Genomic DNA, 17,506 nt, shown 5'->3' with positions numbered 1-17,506 from the left:
GAGGAAACCGCCCCTATGATCCAATCACCTCCCTCCCTCCACACGTGGGGATTATAGGTCCCTCCCTCCACATGTGAGGGTTACAATTCAAAATGAGATATGGGTGGGGATGCAGAGCCAGACCATATCAGCCTCCCTTTTGCCTAGGGATTTGTCAGTTTTAGCTAGCTCTGTTTGCTCACTGGATACCTTTAGTATTTTGTTCCCACAGAGTGGGTTTTTATTCTTTGGCCATAGAAAAAATATTTCCAAATGTAGAAGGATCTCCTAAAATCCTTTCACCCATCCTCTCGACTGCTTCCAGAATTTTTTAAAACATTTTGGGCCATTCGTAGTTTCTCTAACTTTCTCTCCAACCAACAGGAAAGTTCCACTCAACAAACATTTGTTGAATGTTCATTCTGTGCCAGGCTTAAGGGAGGCTGGGATTAGGAACTTAACCAAGAGCTAGTCCTTTGTGAGACAGGCACATAAATGTGATTTTAGTTTATGTGGTTATTTTTAAATATGTTTTTATCAGCAGAATTGCTTGTTCGAAGGGAATCTTGTATGGTAGCCCAACGTGTAATATAAACAGGAGCAAAGTTACTCTGAATAGTGAGAGATGGAGAGCCTAGGAGGCTACTGGTGCAGACCCCAGAGTCTAGAAGCCTAGGAACCTGGTGTTCTGATGTCCAAGGGCAGGAGGAGAAGGACATTCTGCTCTGGAAGGGAGACGGAGAATGAATTCATGCTTTCTCCACCTTTTTGTTCTATCTTTGCCCTCAGCCCACTGGATGGTGCCCAGCTACATTGAGGGTGAAGCTTCTCCATTTAATTCACTGGCTCACATGCTGGTTGCCTCCTAAAACATTCTCACAGTGACACATTCGAAATAATGCTTCATCAGCCTTCTAGACACTCCTCAATCCAGTCAAGTTGTCACCTAAAATAACCAACACAGATATGTTGATTTTGAGATATCCACATTGAAACATCAAATAGAAGTGTGGCCTGGAGATAGAAATGTGGGTCGTCAGCATGTAGCTGACATTAAAAGCCACGAGAATATAGATGATGTTCATATGAAAATACCTACATTATTTATTTTTGCTTCATTAATACTTTGTTTTTAGTTGATTGTTAGTTCAGGCTCTTTCAAGAAAATTTAGAAAAACAGTAGAACAGAAAGAAGGGGGAAAAACACATCATACCCTACCACCCACAAATAATATGGTGCTGATATTTTGTTATATTTTCTTTCAGATATTTATCTTCACATTTTAATGTATTTAAAATCATACTATGCATACAAATATGCATATTGTGTTCTGCTTTTTATCTTATAAATAGTATTCATGTTATTAATTTTTAGAAACTAATTTTAATCATCACATGCTCCAATATGAAGGTTTCAGTAGTTTTTTTCCAACCAATTCTTGATAATTCAATATTTAGATTGTTTACAGTTTTTTTCTTATGGTTAAAACATGTTTCTTCAAGTATCTTTATGGAGAGATTTGTGCAACCCGCATTTCTCACTGTGTATTTAGATCTATTTTATCATTTTGTGGTTTTTTTTTTTTTTTTTTTTTTTTTTTTTTTTTGTAGTATAGATACCCAGGAATGGAATTTCTGGACCAGATGTTCTGATATTAATAAAGGCTTTCATGACTGTTTAGGAGAAACCTACCTCTCGTGCCCAAGTCATTGCCCTGCATAGAGAATACATTCAAATATTTGTTACCTGTTTATCCATTTTCATCTCTGGGGCTCAAATTAAATAATCCCAATTTAGAGTTTGTGTTACCTAGCATCCATCTTTTAATGCTTAAAGTGGAAAAAAGATGGTTCAGTAAATTGTTCATTATTACCAATTTTCTTGAAAATCATAGATATAAAATATAATGTGTTTGTCTCAGAATTATTTTGACCAACAAAACAGAAGATGTAATTTCTTGTTACCAGGTCATTCATCTATCATATGCCAAATGAGCAAATAGGACGAGAAACCCAGTGGTTCAAATACCCTTTACTGATGTTTTCCAGCTGGAAGAATATTCTCCTAGAGATACACAGCTGGCAATCCTGCATGGCTCTCAGAGAGCAGCACCACTTTGACATTTCTGAAAATTGTGTGAACATTTTCTCAACAACAGTCTTTAAAGACGGAAATAAAGAGACTCCCTAGTGGTATTATTTTGTCATCCAAAACGAGGAAAACAAATCATCTTTGGCCTGTTATTTTCTGTTCTCTAAACTTAATGATGAGCTGCCATTAGAGGCTGTCAACAACAACAAAGAAGGGACCCTATTCTGAAAATGATAATGAAGGGACATTGATGTGCTGAGCAAAAATCAGAAGTTTGGTTTCCCAGGTTTGTAACAGTAATTGAATATGGAGGCAAGTAGGGCCTCAGAAGACTGACGTTTTCAGGTTTTCTCTCTGTTCATAACTTACTCTGTGGCCCATGCAATCAGCTTACCTTGTTGGTGGCTTGGTTTTTATATTCTTTCAGCAATATTTTATTGAATGCCTCCTATAGGTCAGCCACTGTGCTAATGACTGAAGAGCCACTGAATAAGACAACTAGGGCTCCCTGCTGTCATTAGAGGCACATTATAGAAGAAAAATATATGCTCAAATAATACAGTAAAGTAGGATAAGTGTTAGTGATAGGAGAGGAATAGTGTCTTGTGGGAACAGATAAAAGGGGACACAGCTTAGAAAGTTGGGTGGAGGATGTGCCAAGTTAGTGGAGCCCTGTCAGGTGAAAGGGTAGGGCAGAGGAGGAAAGCTCAGGCATTTCATATAAAAGGGACAGTAGGCCAGTCGTGGTCACTCATGGCTGTAATTCCAGCACTTTGGGAAGCAGAGGTGGGAGATTTCCTTGAGGCCAGGCGTTCAAGGCCCACCTGGGCAACATAGCCAGACCCCACTTCCACAATTGTTTTTTTTTTTTTTCTTTTTTTTTAGCTAGCCAGGTGTAGAAGCATGCACCTGTAGTTCTAGCCACTTAAGAGGATGAAGAAGGAGGATCACTTGGGCCCAGGAGATGGAGGTTGCAGTGAGCTTTGATGACACCACTGTACTCCAACCTAGGTGATAGAGCCAGACTCTGTCTCTATAAAACAAACAAACAAAACAGTATATGCAAAGGCCTGGCAGCTAGAAACAGCACAAGGGTTTCTGAAGTTCAGTGTGTTACTAAGAGTCTGTGACTCCAAGCTCTGTTACAAATATTTCCATGCAAATTTCATGTGTGTGACAACTTTCATGTGTTACACACACAGGAGCTGAAGGATCCTCATTGTCGAGATGAGATGGCAGCCGCCCGAGGGGCTCTGAAGAAGAATGCCACAATGCTGTACACTGCCTCTCAAGCATTTCTCCGCCACCCAGATGTTGCCGCTACTAGAGCCAACCGAGATTATGTGTTCAAACAAGTCCAGGAGGCCATCGCCGGCATCTCCAATGCTGCTCAAGCTACCTCGCCCACTGACGAAGCCAAAGGCCACACGGGCATCGGCGAGCTGGCTGCAGCTCTTAACGAGTTTGACGTAAGCATCCTGGTGAGGTACACAGAGGGGTGGGCGCTGGTGCTGACGGAAAAAAAAAAAGTGTGTTGGGGATGAAGGGCCACTGCAATAATTTACATTGATTTTTCTCTTTTGGAGGTTTTAATAGTAAGATAAACTACATAATGCATGTCTGTAATATATTGGCTGAGCCATTATCACTTGTCTTTAAAGAAAATGTGGCCGCAGTGGCTCACCGCCTGTAATCCCAGTACTTAGGGAGGCCGAGGTGGGTGGATCACCTGAGGTCATGAGTTCGAACATGGAGAAACCCCATCTCTACTAAAAATATAAAAAATTAGCCGGGCCTGGTGGTGCACGCCAGTAATCCCAGCTACTTGGGAGGCTGAGGCAGGAGAATCGCTTAAACTCGGGAGGCGGAGGTTGTGGTGCTCCGAGATCGTGCCATTGCACTCCAGCCTGGGCAACAACAGCGAAATGCCGTCGGTGCGGGGGTGGGGGGTTGGGGGGGGTTTGGTGGGGCGGGAGGGGGAAAAAAGAAAAAAGAAAAGAAAAGAAGAAAAAAAGAAACAACTGTATTTAAGAGTACCCAATTCCTTCCAGGTAAAGGATGAGATACCTTACAGGCTATTTTAGGGATAGTTCATAATTTGGCGATCATCTTTATTATTAAAGGGGTACATGTTATGGGCAGCCTAGATGTATGTTGCCTCTATGTTGTGCCTGGATGAAAAGCTGCCATCAATTTCTTATTTTAAATCAATGATAAAGTCCATTGCCCTATGATCCCGCACAGGACCCTGGTCTTCCTTAGAACGGCCCCTCTGGGGAGTGCCTGTGTTAGTTCTGTGAAAGTCCTACATTCTACACTGGCTGTTTCGGGAGGTGTGTCAAAGTGAGGGAAGAAGCAAGGAGGATTATTCACTCTGCTGAGCCATATGTGAAGCGTCAGTGTGAGTGAGAAGGTTGCACACATGTCATCAGCACTCCGGGATGACAGCCCTTGCATCCCCCGGACCAGAGGACCTGTGAGAAGTTGCAATTTATTTATCTTATGATCAATGAAAGCCTACAAAGATTTATAAATAATTAACATCTACTTTCCAGTGTTATATAATCCTGCAGGGGAGATGAGGGAAGTAGAATGCACTAAATACCATTTAATTGATAAAACACAATGTTACAGGAATTCGTAGAAGAAAAATAGGTTACTTAAGGGTCGTGAAGAAAGATGATGAGCTTGCTTTTGAATATGTTCATGTGAATTTTTGGCAAGAAATAACTAGTTAGTGGTTGGTAAAAAAGTCCAAAAGCAAAGCAATGATTGTTCAAGGCTTGAAGATGGATGATATAATTGAGGAATAATTTTACTACTTCATATTCAGATAGCTCTTACCGTTTTCACAGTGGTCTCTCCTCTTTCCCATACTTTTACAATTAGTTATATGTGTCTCACACCATATATTATTTCCTAAGGTTTTTATTGTAAGGATTAAATATGATAATATATTTAAAGCACTTGCTACAGAAATGAAGACTTAATAATAGGTAATTTTCTTCACAAAATTGCAGGAAGCAACCAAAAATTCATAGAAAATATTGAGAGAGTTCAGAATAATGTTTATTTTGCATAACATAAATATACTAAACTCTCTAAATTTTCATCATGTAAGATAGAATAATGAGGAAAGAGACATATTATTCACAAAACAAATGATTTTTTAAAAGTTAATTTTATTTTTTTCTTATATCTGCTAGAAATAAGTCTAATATAGATGTGAAGGACCTAAAAATTCAAATTATATTACTTTACTGAGGGACAAGTTTTACTCCTCAGTAAATGATATCATGATCTTGAGTAGAACTATTGATCCTATCAATTTTCATAATGTTCAAGCAATCCCAATAAAATTCTAAGAAGATTCTTTTGGAACTTGACAGAGGAGTGATAAAGGATTTTTTTTTTATTTGTCTTTTTTTTTTTTTTTTTTAAATATCCTAGAATAAAGAATGAATGAGGCCATATTCCAGGGAAAAGTAAATGAGCAGGTCATACACACAGATATTAAAACATTATAATGCTACATTAATTTTAAAGGTGTGTAGTGAAACTCAAATGGACTCGTCCATAAAACAATAAAAAATCATAAGCAATCTCAAATACAAAATTATTTGATAAATTGGTGTTTATTAAAATTAGTTAAGAATGGATTATTTAGTCAGATTTTGACACAGTTACATTATTCTAGTTATAATTTATTTTATTATCAAAAATAAACAACAAAACCTAAGTGAGGAGCTGGTGAAGAGTGAAAATATGAAGCACAGGGAGAAGGCCTGTGAACAGTTCAGGACCTTCAGCTGCTGCCACCTTCTGTCCGAGAGTGTGACAGCTTCTGCTTCCTCATGCTGCCTTTTGTTTCCAGACCATTTTCATTAAAAGGACCTTTTATCCCCAATTAGTGTAACAATTGATGCATCACTGCAACAGTGCAAAAGGCTTTCATTCATAAAAATCAAACTTGAGGTCATGTGGGGAAAATCTGTTAGCAAAGTATGTCAACATGTTGAATGTTCAAAGTTTTTTTTTTTTTTTTTTTTCCGAAAAGTGATATCTGCTCATGCTGGACAAATAAGGCTTTGGAAATTTAACACATGAATATAACCATCAAAGGTGTTTTTTATAAAACATGATATATTTGAAACAGTTGGAAAAAATTAAAATATAAGGCATAATATGGTAAATAAGTCACTATGTTTTATTAACTTTAAACTTCTATATTAACTAATTATATTACTTATAATATTAACTAAGTATATTATATAAATAAAAATTATATTTATATTAGCTTAGTATATTAATGAGGTAATATATTCTTATTAAATGAATACTGTGTCTCAAGCTATGAGAATTACATAAAGCATTATCTAATGGTCAACATTTTACTGCTTAGAGGTCAACAAAAGTCAAAATGTGGAGCAGCTGTCTGAATTGCAGTTTTGACCAATCCCATTTGATGTGGTTCCCTAACAATTGTCATTTAATAAATGCAATTTAATTTCAGCACTTTCTCAAAAGTAGTAATGCTAGTAAATTAGTATTGAATTTACAGACTATAATGTGATTCACCTGCTGTAGATTTTCCATCACTTCTGACATCAGCAAACCTAGACAGTAGTTAATGATATTTGAAATTTTCTCATTAAAATAATATACCATTTCTCTTTCTTTTGTGACTAAATTATAAATTTCTGTTCCATAGCTATATGATGAATACTGTTTTTTTTTTTTTTTTTTAATTTCTCAGGCATGCTAACTTGAAATTGATTTTGAATTCATGGACATCTGTCATGAGTCCTAAATGCTATTCTCAGATATTAAACAAATTGATATTTCATTGGGTGAAAAACTCACTCAGACTTCCTGTTGCTTACTTTTCTGGCAAAATCTCTTACTGTTACTTTGTATAATACCTTTCTCATATAATGAAAATTTAAATAAGTTTAATGTCTTTGAAATGCTGAAGTAAAAGGAACCATAAAAATGCAAAATATATTTTCATAGTCAGCATAGCTAGTATGCCCTAAAATTGATTTTTTTAACTTTAAGTTCTGGTATATATGTGCAGAATGTGCAGGTTTGTTATCTGGGTTTACATGTGCCATGGTGATTTGCTGCACCTATTGACCTATCCACTAAGTTCCCTCCCCTTGTCCCCACCCCCAGCAGGCCCTGGTGTGTGTTGTTCCCCTCCCTGTGTCAATGTGTTCTCATTGCTCAGCTCCCACTTAGGAATGAGAACACGTGGTGTTTGGCTTTCTGTTCCTGTGTTAGTTTGCTGAGTATGATGGCTTCCAGCTTCATCCACGTCCCTGCAAAGGACATGATGTCATTTCTTTTGATGGCTACATAGTATTCCATGGAGTATATGTAGCACATTTTCTTTATCCAATCTATCATTGGTAGGCATTTGGGTTGGTTCCATAACTTTGCCATTGTAAATAGTGCTGCAGTAAACATACGTGTGAATGTGACTTTATAGTAGAAAGATTTATATTCCTTTGGGTATATACCCTGTAATGGGATTGCTGGGTCAAAAGGTATTTCTGGTTCCAGATCTGTGAGGAATTGCCATACTGTCTTCCACAATGGTTGAACTAATTTACATTCCCCCCAACAGTGTAAAAGCATTCCTGTTTCTCCACAGGCTTACTAGCATCGATGGCATCTATAGCATCTATGTATTCTTGACTTTTTAATAATCGCCATTCTGAATGGCCTGAGATGGTATCTCATTGTGGTTTTGATTTGCATTTCTCTAATGATCAGTGATGTTGAGCTTTTTCTCATATGTTTATTGGCCACGTAAATATCTTCTTTTTTTTTTTTTTTTTTTTTTTTTTTTTTTTTTTTTTTTTGAGACGGAGTCTAGCTCTGTTGCCCAGGCTGGAGTGCAGTGCAGTGGCCGGATCTCAGCTCACTGCAAGCCCCGCCTCCCGGGTTCACGCCATTCTCCTGCCTCAGCCTCCCAAGTAGCTGGGAGTACAGGCGCCCGCCACCTCGCCTGGCTAATTTTTTTTGTATTTTAGTAGAGACGGGGTTTCACCGTGTTAGCCAGGATGGTCTCGATCTCCTGAACTCGTGATCCACCCGTCTCGGCCTCCCAAAGTGCTGGGATTACAGGCTTGAGCCACCGCGCCCGGCCGTAAATATCTTCTTTTGAGAAGTGTCTGTTCATATCCTTTGCCCATTTTTTGATGCGGTTGTTTGTTTTTGTAAATTTAAGTTCCTTGTCAATTCTGAATGTTAGACTTTTGTCAGATGAGTGGATTGCAAAAATTTTCTCACATTCTGTAGATTGCCTGTTCATTCTGATGATTCTTTTGCTGTGTAGAAGCTCTTTAGTTTAATTAGACACCATTTGTCAATTTTGGCTTTTGTTGCAATTGCTTTTGGTGTTTTCATCATGAAATCTTTGCCCATGCCTATTTCCCGAATGGTATTGCCTAGGTTTTCTTCAAGGGTTTTTATGGTTTTGGGTTTTACATTTAAGTCTTTAATCCATCTTGAGTTAGTTTTAGCATAAGGTTTAAGGAAGGGGTCCAGTTTTAGTTTTCTGCATATGACTAGCCAGTTTTCCCAGCACCATGTATTGAATAGGAGCTTATTTCTCCATTGCTTGTTTTTGTCAGGTTTGTCAAAGATCAGATGGTTGTAGATATATGGTGTCATTTCTGAGGTCTTTCTTCTGTTCCATTGGTCTGTCTATCTGTTTTGGGACCAGTACCATGCTGTTTTGGTCACTGTAGCCTTGTAGTATAGTTTGAAGTGCTTGATGCCTCTGGCTTTGTTCTTTTTGCTTAGGATTATCTTGGCTATACAGGGTCTTCTTTAATTCCATATGAAATTTAAAGTAGTTGTTTTTTCTAATTCTGTGAAGAATGTCAATGGTAGTTTGATGGAAGTAGCATTTAATCTACAAATTACTTTGGGCAGTATGGCCAATTTCACAATATTGATTCTTCCTATCCATGAGGATGGAATGTTTTCCATTTTTTTGTGTCCTGTCTTAATTCCTTGAGCAGTGGTTTATAGTTCTCCTTGAAGAGGTCCTTCACATCCTTGTTAGCTGTATTCCTAGGTATTTTATTATCTTTGTAGCTATTGTGAATGGGAGTTTATTCATGATTTGGCTCTCTGCTTGTCTATTATTGATGTAAAGGAATGCTTGTGATTTTTGCACATTGATTTTGTATCCTGAGACTGCTGAAGTTGCTTATCAGTTTAGGGAGTTTCTGGGCTGACATGACGGGGTATTCTTAATATACAATCATGTCATCTGCAAACAGAGAAAATTTGACTTCCTATCTTCCTATTTGAATACACTTAATTTCTTTATCTTGCCTGATTGCCCTGTCCAGAATTTCTAATACTATATTGAATAGGAGTGGTGAGAGAGGGCATCTTTGTCTTGTATCGGTTTTCAAAGGGAGTGCTTCTAGCTTTTGCCCATTCAATATGATATTGGTTGTAGGTTTGTCATGAATAGCTCTTGTTATTTTGAGGTATGTTTCATCAATACTTAGTTTATTGAGAGTTTTTAACGTGAAGGGATGTTGAATTTATCAAAGGCCTTTTCTGCATCTATTGAGATAATCATGTGGTTTTGTCTTTGGTTCTGTTTATGTGATAGATTATGTTTATTGATTTGTCTGTGTTGAACCAGCTTTGCATCCCAGGGATGAAGCTGACTTGATTGTGGAGGATAAGATTTTTATGTGCTGCTGGATTTGGTTGGCCAGTATTTGATCGAGGATTTTTGCTTTGATGTTCATCATGGATACTGGCATGAAGTTTTCTTTTTTTATTGTGTCTCTTCCCAGTTTCAGTATCAGGATGATGCTGGCTCCATAAAATTAGTTAGGGAGGAGTCCTTCCTTTTCAGTTGTTTGGAATAGTTCCAGAAGTAATGGTACCATCTTCTCTTTGTACCTCTGGTAGAATTCAGCTGTGAATCCATCTGGTCCTGGGCTTTTTTCGGTTGGTAGGCTATTAATTACTGCTTCAATTTCAGAACTTGTTATTGGTCTATTCAGTAACTTTACTTCTTCCTGGTTTAGACTTGGGAGACTGTATATGTCCGGGAATTTATCCATTTCTTCAGATTTTCTAGTTGATTTGCATAGAGGTGTTCGTATAGTATTTTTATACTATACTATATATTTAGAAATATAGTATTTTCTGATGGTAGTTTGTATTTTTGTGGGGTCAATGGTGATATCCCCTTTATAACTTTTTATTGTGTCTATTTGATTCTTCTCTCTTTTCTTCTTTATTAGTCTAGCTAGTGGTTTATCTTTTTTTTTTTTTTTTCCAAAAAATTAGCTCCTGGACTCATTGCTTTTTTGGAGGGTTTTTTTTGCGTCTCTATCACCTTCAATTCTGCTCTGATCTTAGTTATTTCTTGTCTTCTGCTAGCTATTGGATTAATTTGCTCATGCCTCTCTAGCTATTTTAATTCTGATGTTAGTGTGTTGACTTGAGATCTTTCTAGTTTTCTGATGTGGGCATTTAGTGTTATAAATTTCCTTCTTAACACTGCTTTAGCTGTGTCCCAGAGATTCTGGTACATTGTCTCTGCTCTTTGGTTTCAAAGAACATCTTGATTTCTGCCTTAATTTCATTATTTACCCAGGAGTCCTTCAGAAGTAGTTGTTCAATTTCCATGTAATTGCATGGTTTTCAGTGAGTTTCTTAATCCTGAATTCTAAATTGATTGCACTGTGGTCTGAGAGACTGTTATGATTTCAGTTCTTTTGCATTTGACAAGGAGTGTTTTACTTCCAATTATGTGGTCAATTTCATAATCAGTGCCATGTGGCACTGAGAAGAATGTATATTCTGTTGATTTGGGGTAGAGAGTTCTGTAGATGTCTATTAGGTACACTCGATCTGGAGCTGAGTTCAGTCCTGAATATCTTTGTTAATTTTCTGTCTTATTGATCTGTCTAATATTGACATTGGCGTGTTAAAGTCTCTCACTATTACTGTGTGTAGAGACCTACAAAGAGACTTATTAGAACTTGTTTTATGAATCTCGGTGCTCTTGTATTGGGTGCATATATATTTAGAATAGTTAGCTTTTCTTGTTGAATTGTTCCCTTTACCATTATGTAATGCCCTTCTTTGTCTTTTTTGATCTTTGTAGGTTTAAAGTCTGTTTTGTCAAAGACTAGGATTGCAACTGCTGCTTTTTTTGCTTTCCATTTGCTTGGTAAATTTTCCACCATTCCTTTATTTCAAGCCTATGTGTGACTTTGCATGTGAGATGGGTCTCCTGAATACAGCACACTGATGGGTCTTGACTCGTCATTCAGTTTGCCAGTCTGTGTCTTTTAATTGGGCCATTTAGCCCATTTAAATTTAAGGTTATTTTTATGTGTGAATTTGATCCTGTCATTATGATACTGTTTGGTTCTTTTGCACACTAGTTGATACAGTTTCTTCATAGAGTCATTGGCCTTTATATTTTGGTATGTTTTTGCAGTGGTTAGTACTGGATTTCATTTCCATATTTAGTGCCCCTTTCAGGAGCTTTTGCAAGGCAGGCCTGGTGGTAACAAAATCTCTCAGCATTTGCTTGTCTGTAAAGGATTTTATTTCTCCTTTGCTTATTAAGCTTAGTTTGGCTGGATATGAAATTCTGGGTTGAAAATTATTTTCTTTAAGAATGTTAAATATTGGACCCCAATCTCTTCTGGCTTGTAGAGTTTCTGCTGAGGAGTCTGCTGTTAGTCTGATGGACTTCCCTTTGTAGGTAACCTGACCTTTCTCTCTGGCTGCCCTTAACATTTTTTCCTTCATTTTGACCTTGGAGAATCTGATGATTATGTATCTTGGGGTTGATCTTCTCATGGAGTATCTTAGTGGTGTGTTCTATATTTCCTGAATTTGCATGTTGGCCTTTCTTGCTAGGTTGGGGAAGTTCTCCTGGATAATATCCTGAAGTGTGTTTTCCACCTTGTTTCCATTCTCCCTGTCTCTTCCAGGTACTCTAATTAATTGTAGGTTTGGTCTTTTTACAAAGTCCCATATTTCTTGGAGGCTTTGTTCATTCCTTTTCATTCATTTTTTTCTCTAGTCTTGTCTGCATGCAAGACTAGAGAAAAAAGAATACTTTATTTGAGCAAGATAGTCTTCCAATTCTGATATCCTTTCTTCCACTTGGTTGATTCAGCTATTGGTATTTGTGCATGCGTCACGAAGTTCTTGTGCTGTGTTTTTCAGCTCCAGCAGGTCATTTATGTTCCTTTCTAAACTCGTTATTCTAGTTAGCAGCTCCTCTAACCTTTTATTAAGGCTCTTAGCTTCTTTGCCTTGGGTTAGAACATGCTCCTTTAGCTCAGCATAGTTTTTTATTACCCATCTTCTGAAGCCTACTTCTGTGAATTTATTCATCTCATCATCCGTCCAGTTCTGCACCCTTGTTGTAGAGGCATTGCTATCATTTGGAGGAGAAAAGGCACTCTGGCCTTTTGGGTTTTTAGCATTTTATCATTGATCGTTTCTCATCTTCACGAGTTTGTCTAGTTACGATCTTTGAGGCTGCTGACCCTTGGATGAGGTTTTTTATGGGGCCTTTTTTGTTGTTGTTGATGCTGTTGTTGTTGCTTTCTGTTTGTTTGTTTTCCAATGGCCAGTTCCCTCTTCTGTAGGGCTAATGTGGTTTGCTGGGGGTTCACTTCAGACCCTATTCATCTGATTTGCTCCCATGCCTGGAGATGTCACTCAAGGAGACTGGAGAACAGCAAAGATGGGTGCCTGCTCCTTCTTCTGGGATCTCTGACCTCAAGGGTCACCAACCTGATGCCAGTAGGATCACTCCTGTATAGGGTGTCTGACAACCCTATTGTTGGAGGGTCTCACCCAGTTGGGTGGCATGGGGAATAGGACCCATTTAACAAATCACTTTGTCTGTCCCTTGGTGGAGGGAGTGTGTTTCGCTAGGGAGAAACCCACTTGTCTGGGCTGCCCAGATTCCTCAGAACTACCTGGAAGAAAGGCTGAGTCTGCTGGTCTGCAGAGACCGAGGCCACCCCTTCCCCTAGGGACTCAGGCCCAGGGAGATCCATTTTCTGTCCCTGAGCCTCTGGCTGGAGTTATTGGAGTTGCTGCAGAGAAGCCTCACTCAGTGAGGATGAATGGGTCAGGTTCAGGCCTGAGGAGGCACTCTGGCAGCAGTCTGCCACACCTAGTGTGTTGGGTTACGGGGGACAAGTCTTGGGACCAAACTCTCCAGCTTTCCTGGCTCCAGCAGGGGAAAAGCGTGGCCTGGAGCTATAGGAATGGATGTTGCCCTTCCCCCACCCAGGGAGCTTAGCATGTTAGGCAGTTGTGCCTCCCAGGGCTGGCTGCTGCCCTTCCACCAAGGGGCATAAATGGCTTAGACAGCAGGCAGCCACAGCTGTGGTGCTGGTCGCTCCTCCCCCTGGGAGCTTGGCAGGCTTCAGCAGGTTCCAGCTGAGAGGCTGCTGAGAATCTCTGTAGCTCTGGGGTTGGGATGCTTGGTGCCCGTAGCATGGGTTTGTAAGTAGGGTCTTCTGATCCATGGGTTGCACATTTCCATGAAAAAAAGCACAGTTTTCCCGGCTGTGTTGCATGCTCACTCACTGCCTCCCTTGGCTCGGGGGTGGGGGCTTCCCACGCCCTGTGTGGCTCTCAGGTGGGCCGCACTACACTGCTCTTCCCCTCCGTGGATCACGCCAGCCAACTAGTCAGTTCTGATGAGAAAACCTGATACTTCAGTTGTGGTGAAGGATTCACACGCTTATTAGGTTTCTTTTCAATGAGAGCCTCTGTTTCTAGTTGGCCATCTTGATCCCGCCCTCCAAAAACTGAATTTGAAACACACTTCATATTAATAGTCACGAGTGTGTCAAACCCAGTTTTATGGGAGGCTGGATACAGAAGTGGCTTAACATTTCATAGTTGATTAGAACAAGATAAAAATAGTATTTTCACATTTATTTGTCTAAAATTACAGGATTGATTTCTATCTGAGTAGTCATAATTGTGACTAAATGCTTGGTGACCTATTTTCTGGCACCTACATAAATAGTTGATGTAGTGATTTATAAAGCAAAAGAATAAGGAAAAAAGCAGTATTTTAACAACTTGCGACTGTCAAGAGAGTTTCCAATTATAAAACAGTAAAAAGTAAAATAATTGATAATCAATGGAAAACTCAGCCTCTGTTTAAATGTGGCAGCTTGAGATGGTCAATTTTAATCCAGTAAAACTATCTACTGAGGAATATTCAAAAGATTTAAGAAAAATGTATTGACTGCTCAGAAGTAAAACATAATGTCAATTTTGACTTCCAGAAAACAAACTTTCATTAGTGGGAGAGAGGAATGTTAAAAGCAATTCCTACAGAATTTTCCTTATTTTATTAAAGAAAAGAGAGTATACCATATCTTGTTCTTGGAATCCTCTTTTGTAGATGAAGATACTTTCATAAAATTTAAACTGACACTATTCATGAAGCTCCCTTCCAGTATCTTTGAGATACTTCAACATCTCAAACATGTTAAATTATTTAAATTGGCATTACATAATTGTATTACACCAAGTATCAGTAAGAAATTTTGCCAGAAAATAAGCCACAGGAAGTTTGAGTAAGTTTTTCACCCAATAAAGTATCAATTTGTTTAATATCTGAGAATAACATTTAGGACTCAGGACGGATGTATATTATAAGCTATTGCTGTAACAAATTAAAATTGACACCATTTGGAAAGGTATATTATAATCTTTAGCTATTCACCTTTTAAAAATGTTGTTTTCTTTTAATTCAGACAGTACACATTATCTTGACTTCCTCTAACATTTAGCTTTCTATTTGTGTTTGCTTTCTTTCTCCCGACTTGCCCTGGGAATTTGTTTGACTGGTAATTCTCTTGTTCTTGCCCATTTGGTTTATCCTCCACTTGTTCCATCTCCTCAACCTACAGAAAAATGCATTTCCCTTCTGACAACCTAAAAATAAAATAAAGCATTAGGCTACTACAATTACCATATTCTCATAGTTTTGCTATCTTTTCTTTTCCTGACAACCCACAAGCCTCTATGCTAACCTTGGTTCCTCCCTGCTCCCCAAGCACTCTACCTGAGTGTCTCCAGAGACTGTCACTCACTCCCAAAATTGATAGGCTTTTATTTTCTAGTTTTTGAATACTTCAGCTTTGGAAGGGAACACGTTGCTATACAGACCATGCCTCTCTTTCTTTCTGTTACCACTAATCTCTTGTAAGATTGAAATATTTGCACTTGAGGAATAAGACAATGTATTCTTAACCGCATTAGGCTGAAATATTTCCCTGATAGAGCAACTCTACATAAGTTCCCCTTCCTATTTTTACCGAATTTTCCCCACCTGCCTTTACCTTCTTACATTTGCTTCCCCTTTTCATCTTCTCTTTTTTTTTTTTTTTTTTTTTTTCTGTTCTTGGTCAAATTGTAATTCTCATTCTGATCTGGTATTCAGTGGATGGAAGTACTGGAATGTTAACATGAGCAATGATGCAACACCTGCATCTCAGACCAGTGCAAGAAAAAATCATCCCTGGCTGTCAAGACTTGTATGTAGGCTAACTGTGAGGATGAGATAATTGTCTATTGGGGGAGCATAGGTCATGCTTCTGTGGTCACTGCCCAAAGCTTATCCCAATTGTAGGCTTCTCTGGGTGCACACAGATATTCAGGAGCTCCAGGCCAAAGAATGAAGTTCAGCCATAGTAGTTCACATGGCAGCAGTCATTTCACAGCAGATTCCCAGCCCATTTAAGGGACATTAAGAGGTTGCAGGACCTTTGAGAGGATTCACAACCCAAGATTAGTATTTGGAGGTCTAGGGTTAGAGTGCATTTTCAGTGGAGAATGAAATGCTGTATAGGTATGTCAGAGGCCCAAATACAAGACCTAGGAGATCTACACTGAAGGCTTCCGAGTAAGTGAGAGTTTTTCTGTTGTGCCTCCATTTCAAATGCCACTTTTATGGTTTTTGAGTATTATGATAATTCTTATTGTTCCTAGAATCAGATAGATACTGCTGTGAAAGCTCTGTCCCTTAAGGGGTCATGAACCAGAGTTCTGACTGGCTCATGGATTCTTAATATGCTTTATTGACTTGTGATTTTTTCAACATCAGGGAAGGATAAGTGCCTCCTGGAAAAATAAAATTTTCACTAAGCATCTTTTTCTGTCCCTTCTCAATTCTAATATTTCCTTTTGCTGTGGCAACCAATATAGTTATTTATCAGGGAAACTTACCCCAGGCCTTATCTACTTTGATATTTTATAAAGTCATTTAACTACAGACATCTAGCAACCCTCCATGTTAGGCTATGAAGATTGTAAGTTTCCTATATCTTACATTACATTAGAATGACGGTGAATAGTTGAGATGACATGGCCCTTCTATTAATACTCCGTAATAATGATCTCCGCTATGTGTCTATGAAGTGATTCTCACTGAATGGCCAATAGAAGTAACCAAGAACACTGGAAAGAGTCCAGGACTTGGATTCAGGTATCTGGCTACTACTCCAAGCTCTACAAATGACTAAGTATGTGTGAGCATGGGCTACTGAGCCCATCTCTAGGCCTTGGATTTTATATCTCTTAGGATAAGGGTTAGCCACCAGATAGCTAAGATCATTCATTCAAAGTGTATAAGTGCCAGATGAGATAGAACAATAAAGGAGTGTCATGTGTAAAAGGAGAAAATAGTAAACAGCTATAGTTGCTGCAATGCATAAATGCTGCTTCATACACTTACATATATAGTATCCACCTAACCTACTATGTGTGTGTAAGGGGGTGGTATTGGGAAAGATGAAATCGTGGAATAATTCTTGGAAGAGGAGGTAAATGAGCCGCATCTAAAGGCTAAGTAAAAATTAACATGATGAAATGTGAATGAGAATATTCCCCAGGCAGAAAGAACATCATTGCATGCAGTGGTATGGTGGGTGACACCTGCATAAAGTGTTCATTTCTGGGGTACAGAGGATAGGGAAAAGTCAGTGTAAGTGGGCAAACAGGAGACAGATCCTGAAGAGCTATTCAGCCCTTGCAAGTGGCTGGGCTTCATGCTGAAGACATTAGGAAGTTACTGGTGATCTAAAGAAGGAAATAGCATGGTCAGACTTGTGGGCTGTTTGTTTGTTTGTGTTTTTGAGACAGGGTCTCACTCTGTCACCTGGGCTGGAGTGCAGTGGCACGATCTCAGCTCACTGCAACCTCTGCCTCTAGTGATCTTCCCACCTCAGCCTCCCGAGTAGCTAGGACCACAGGCACACCACCACACCCAGCAAATTTTGGTATTTTTAGTAGACACAGGGTTTCGCCATGTTGTCCAGACTGGTCTTGAACTTCTGAACTCAAGTGATCTGCCCAACTTGGCCTCCCGAAATGCTGGGATTA

The 17,506-nt window shown here is 38.8% G+C and overlaps 1 protein-coding gene across 3 annotated transcripts in view; it reads left to right on the top strand.

The window, feature by feature from the left end:
- Positions 1 to 17,506, top strand: part of CTNNA2 (catenin alpha 2) — a 1,178,402-nt gene that overhangs the window by 393,485 nt on the left and 767,411 nt on the right. For all 3 annotated transcript variants that reach the window (XM_050752972.1, XM_050752976.1, XM_050752977.1), the window contains one exon: positions 3,274 to 3,540. In XM_050752972.1, coding sequence (XP_050608929.1) covers positions 3,274 to 3,540 — 267 coding nt within the window. The remainder of the gene's footprint in view (positions 1 to 3,273; positions 3,541 to 17,506) is intronic.

This window comes from Macaca thibetana, chromosome 13 (assembly GCF_024542745.1).
Source record: "Macaca thibetana thibetana isolate TM-01 chromosome 13, ASM2454274v1, whole genome shotgun sequence".
NCBI lineage: Eukaryota > Metazoa > Chordata > Mammalia > Primates > Cercopithecidae > Macaca > Macaca thibetana.
This window is presented reverse-complemented; position numbering and strand designations above follow the sequence as displayed.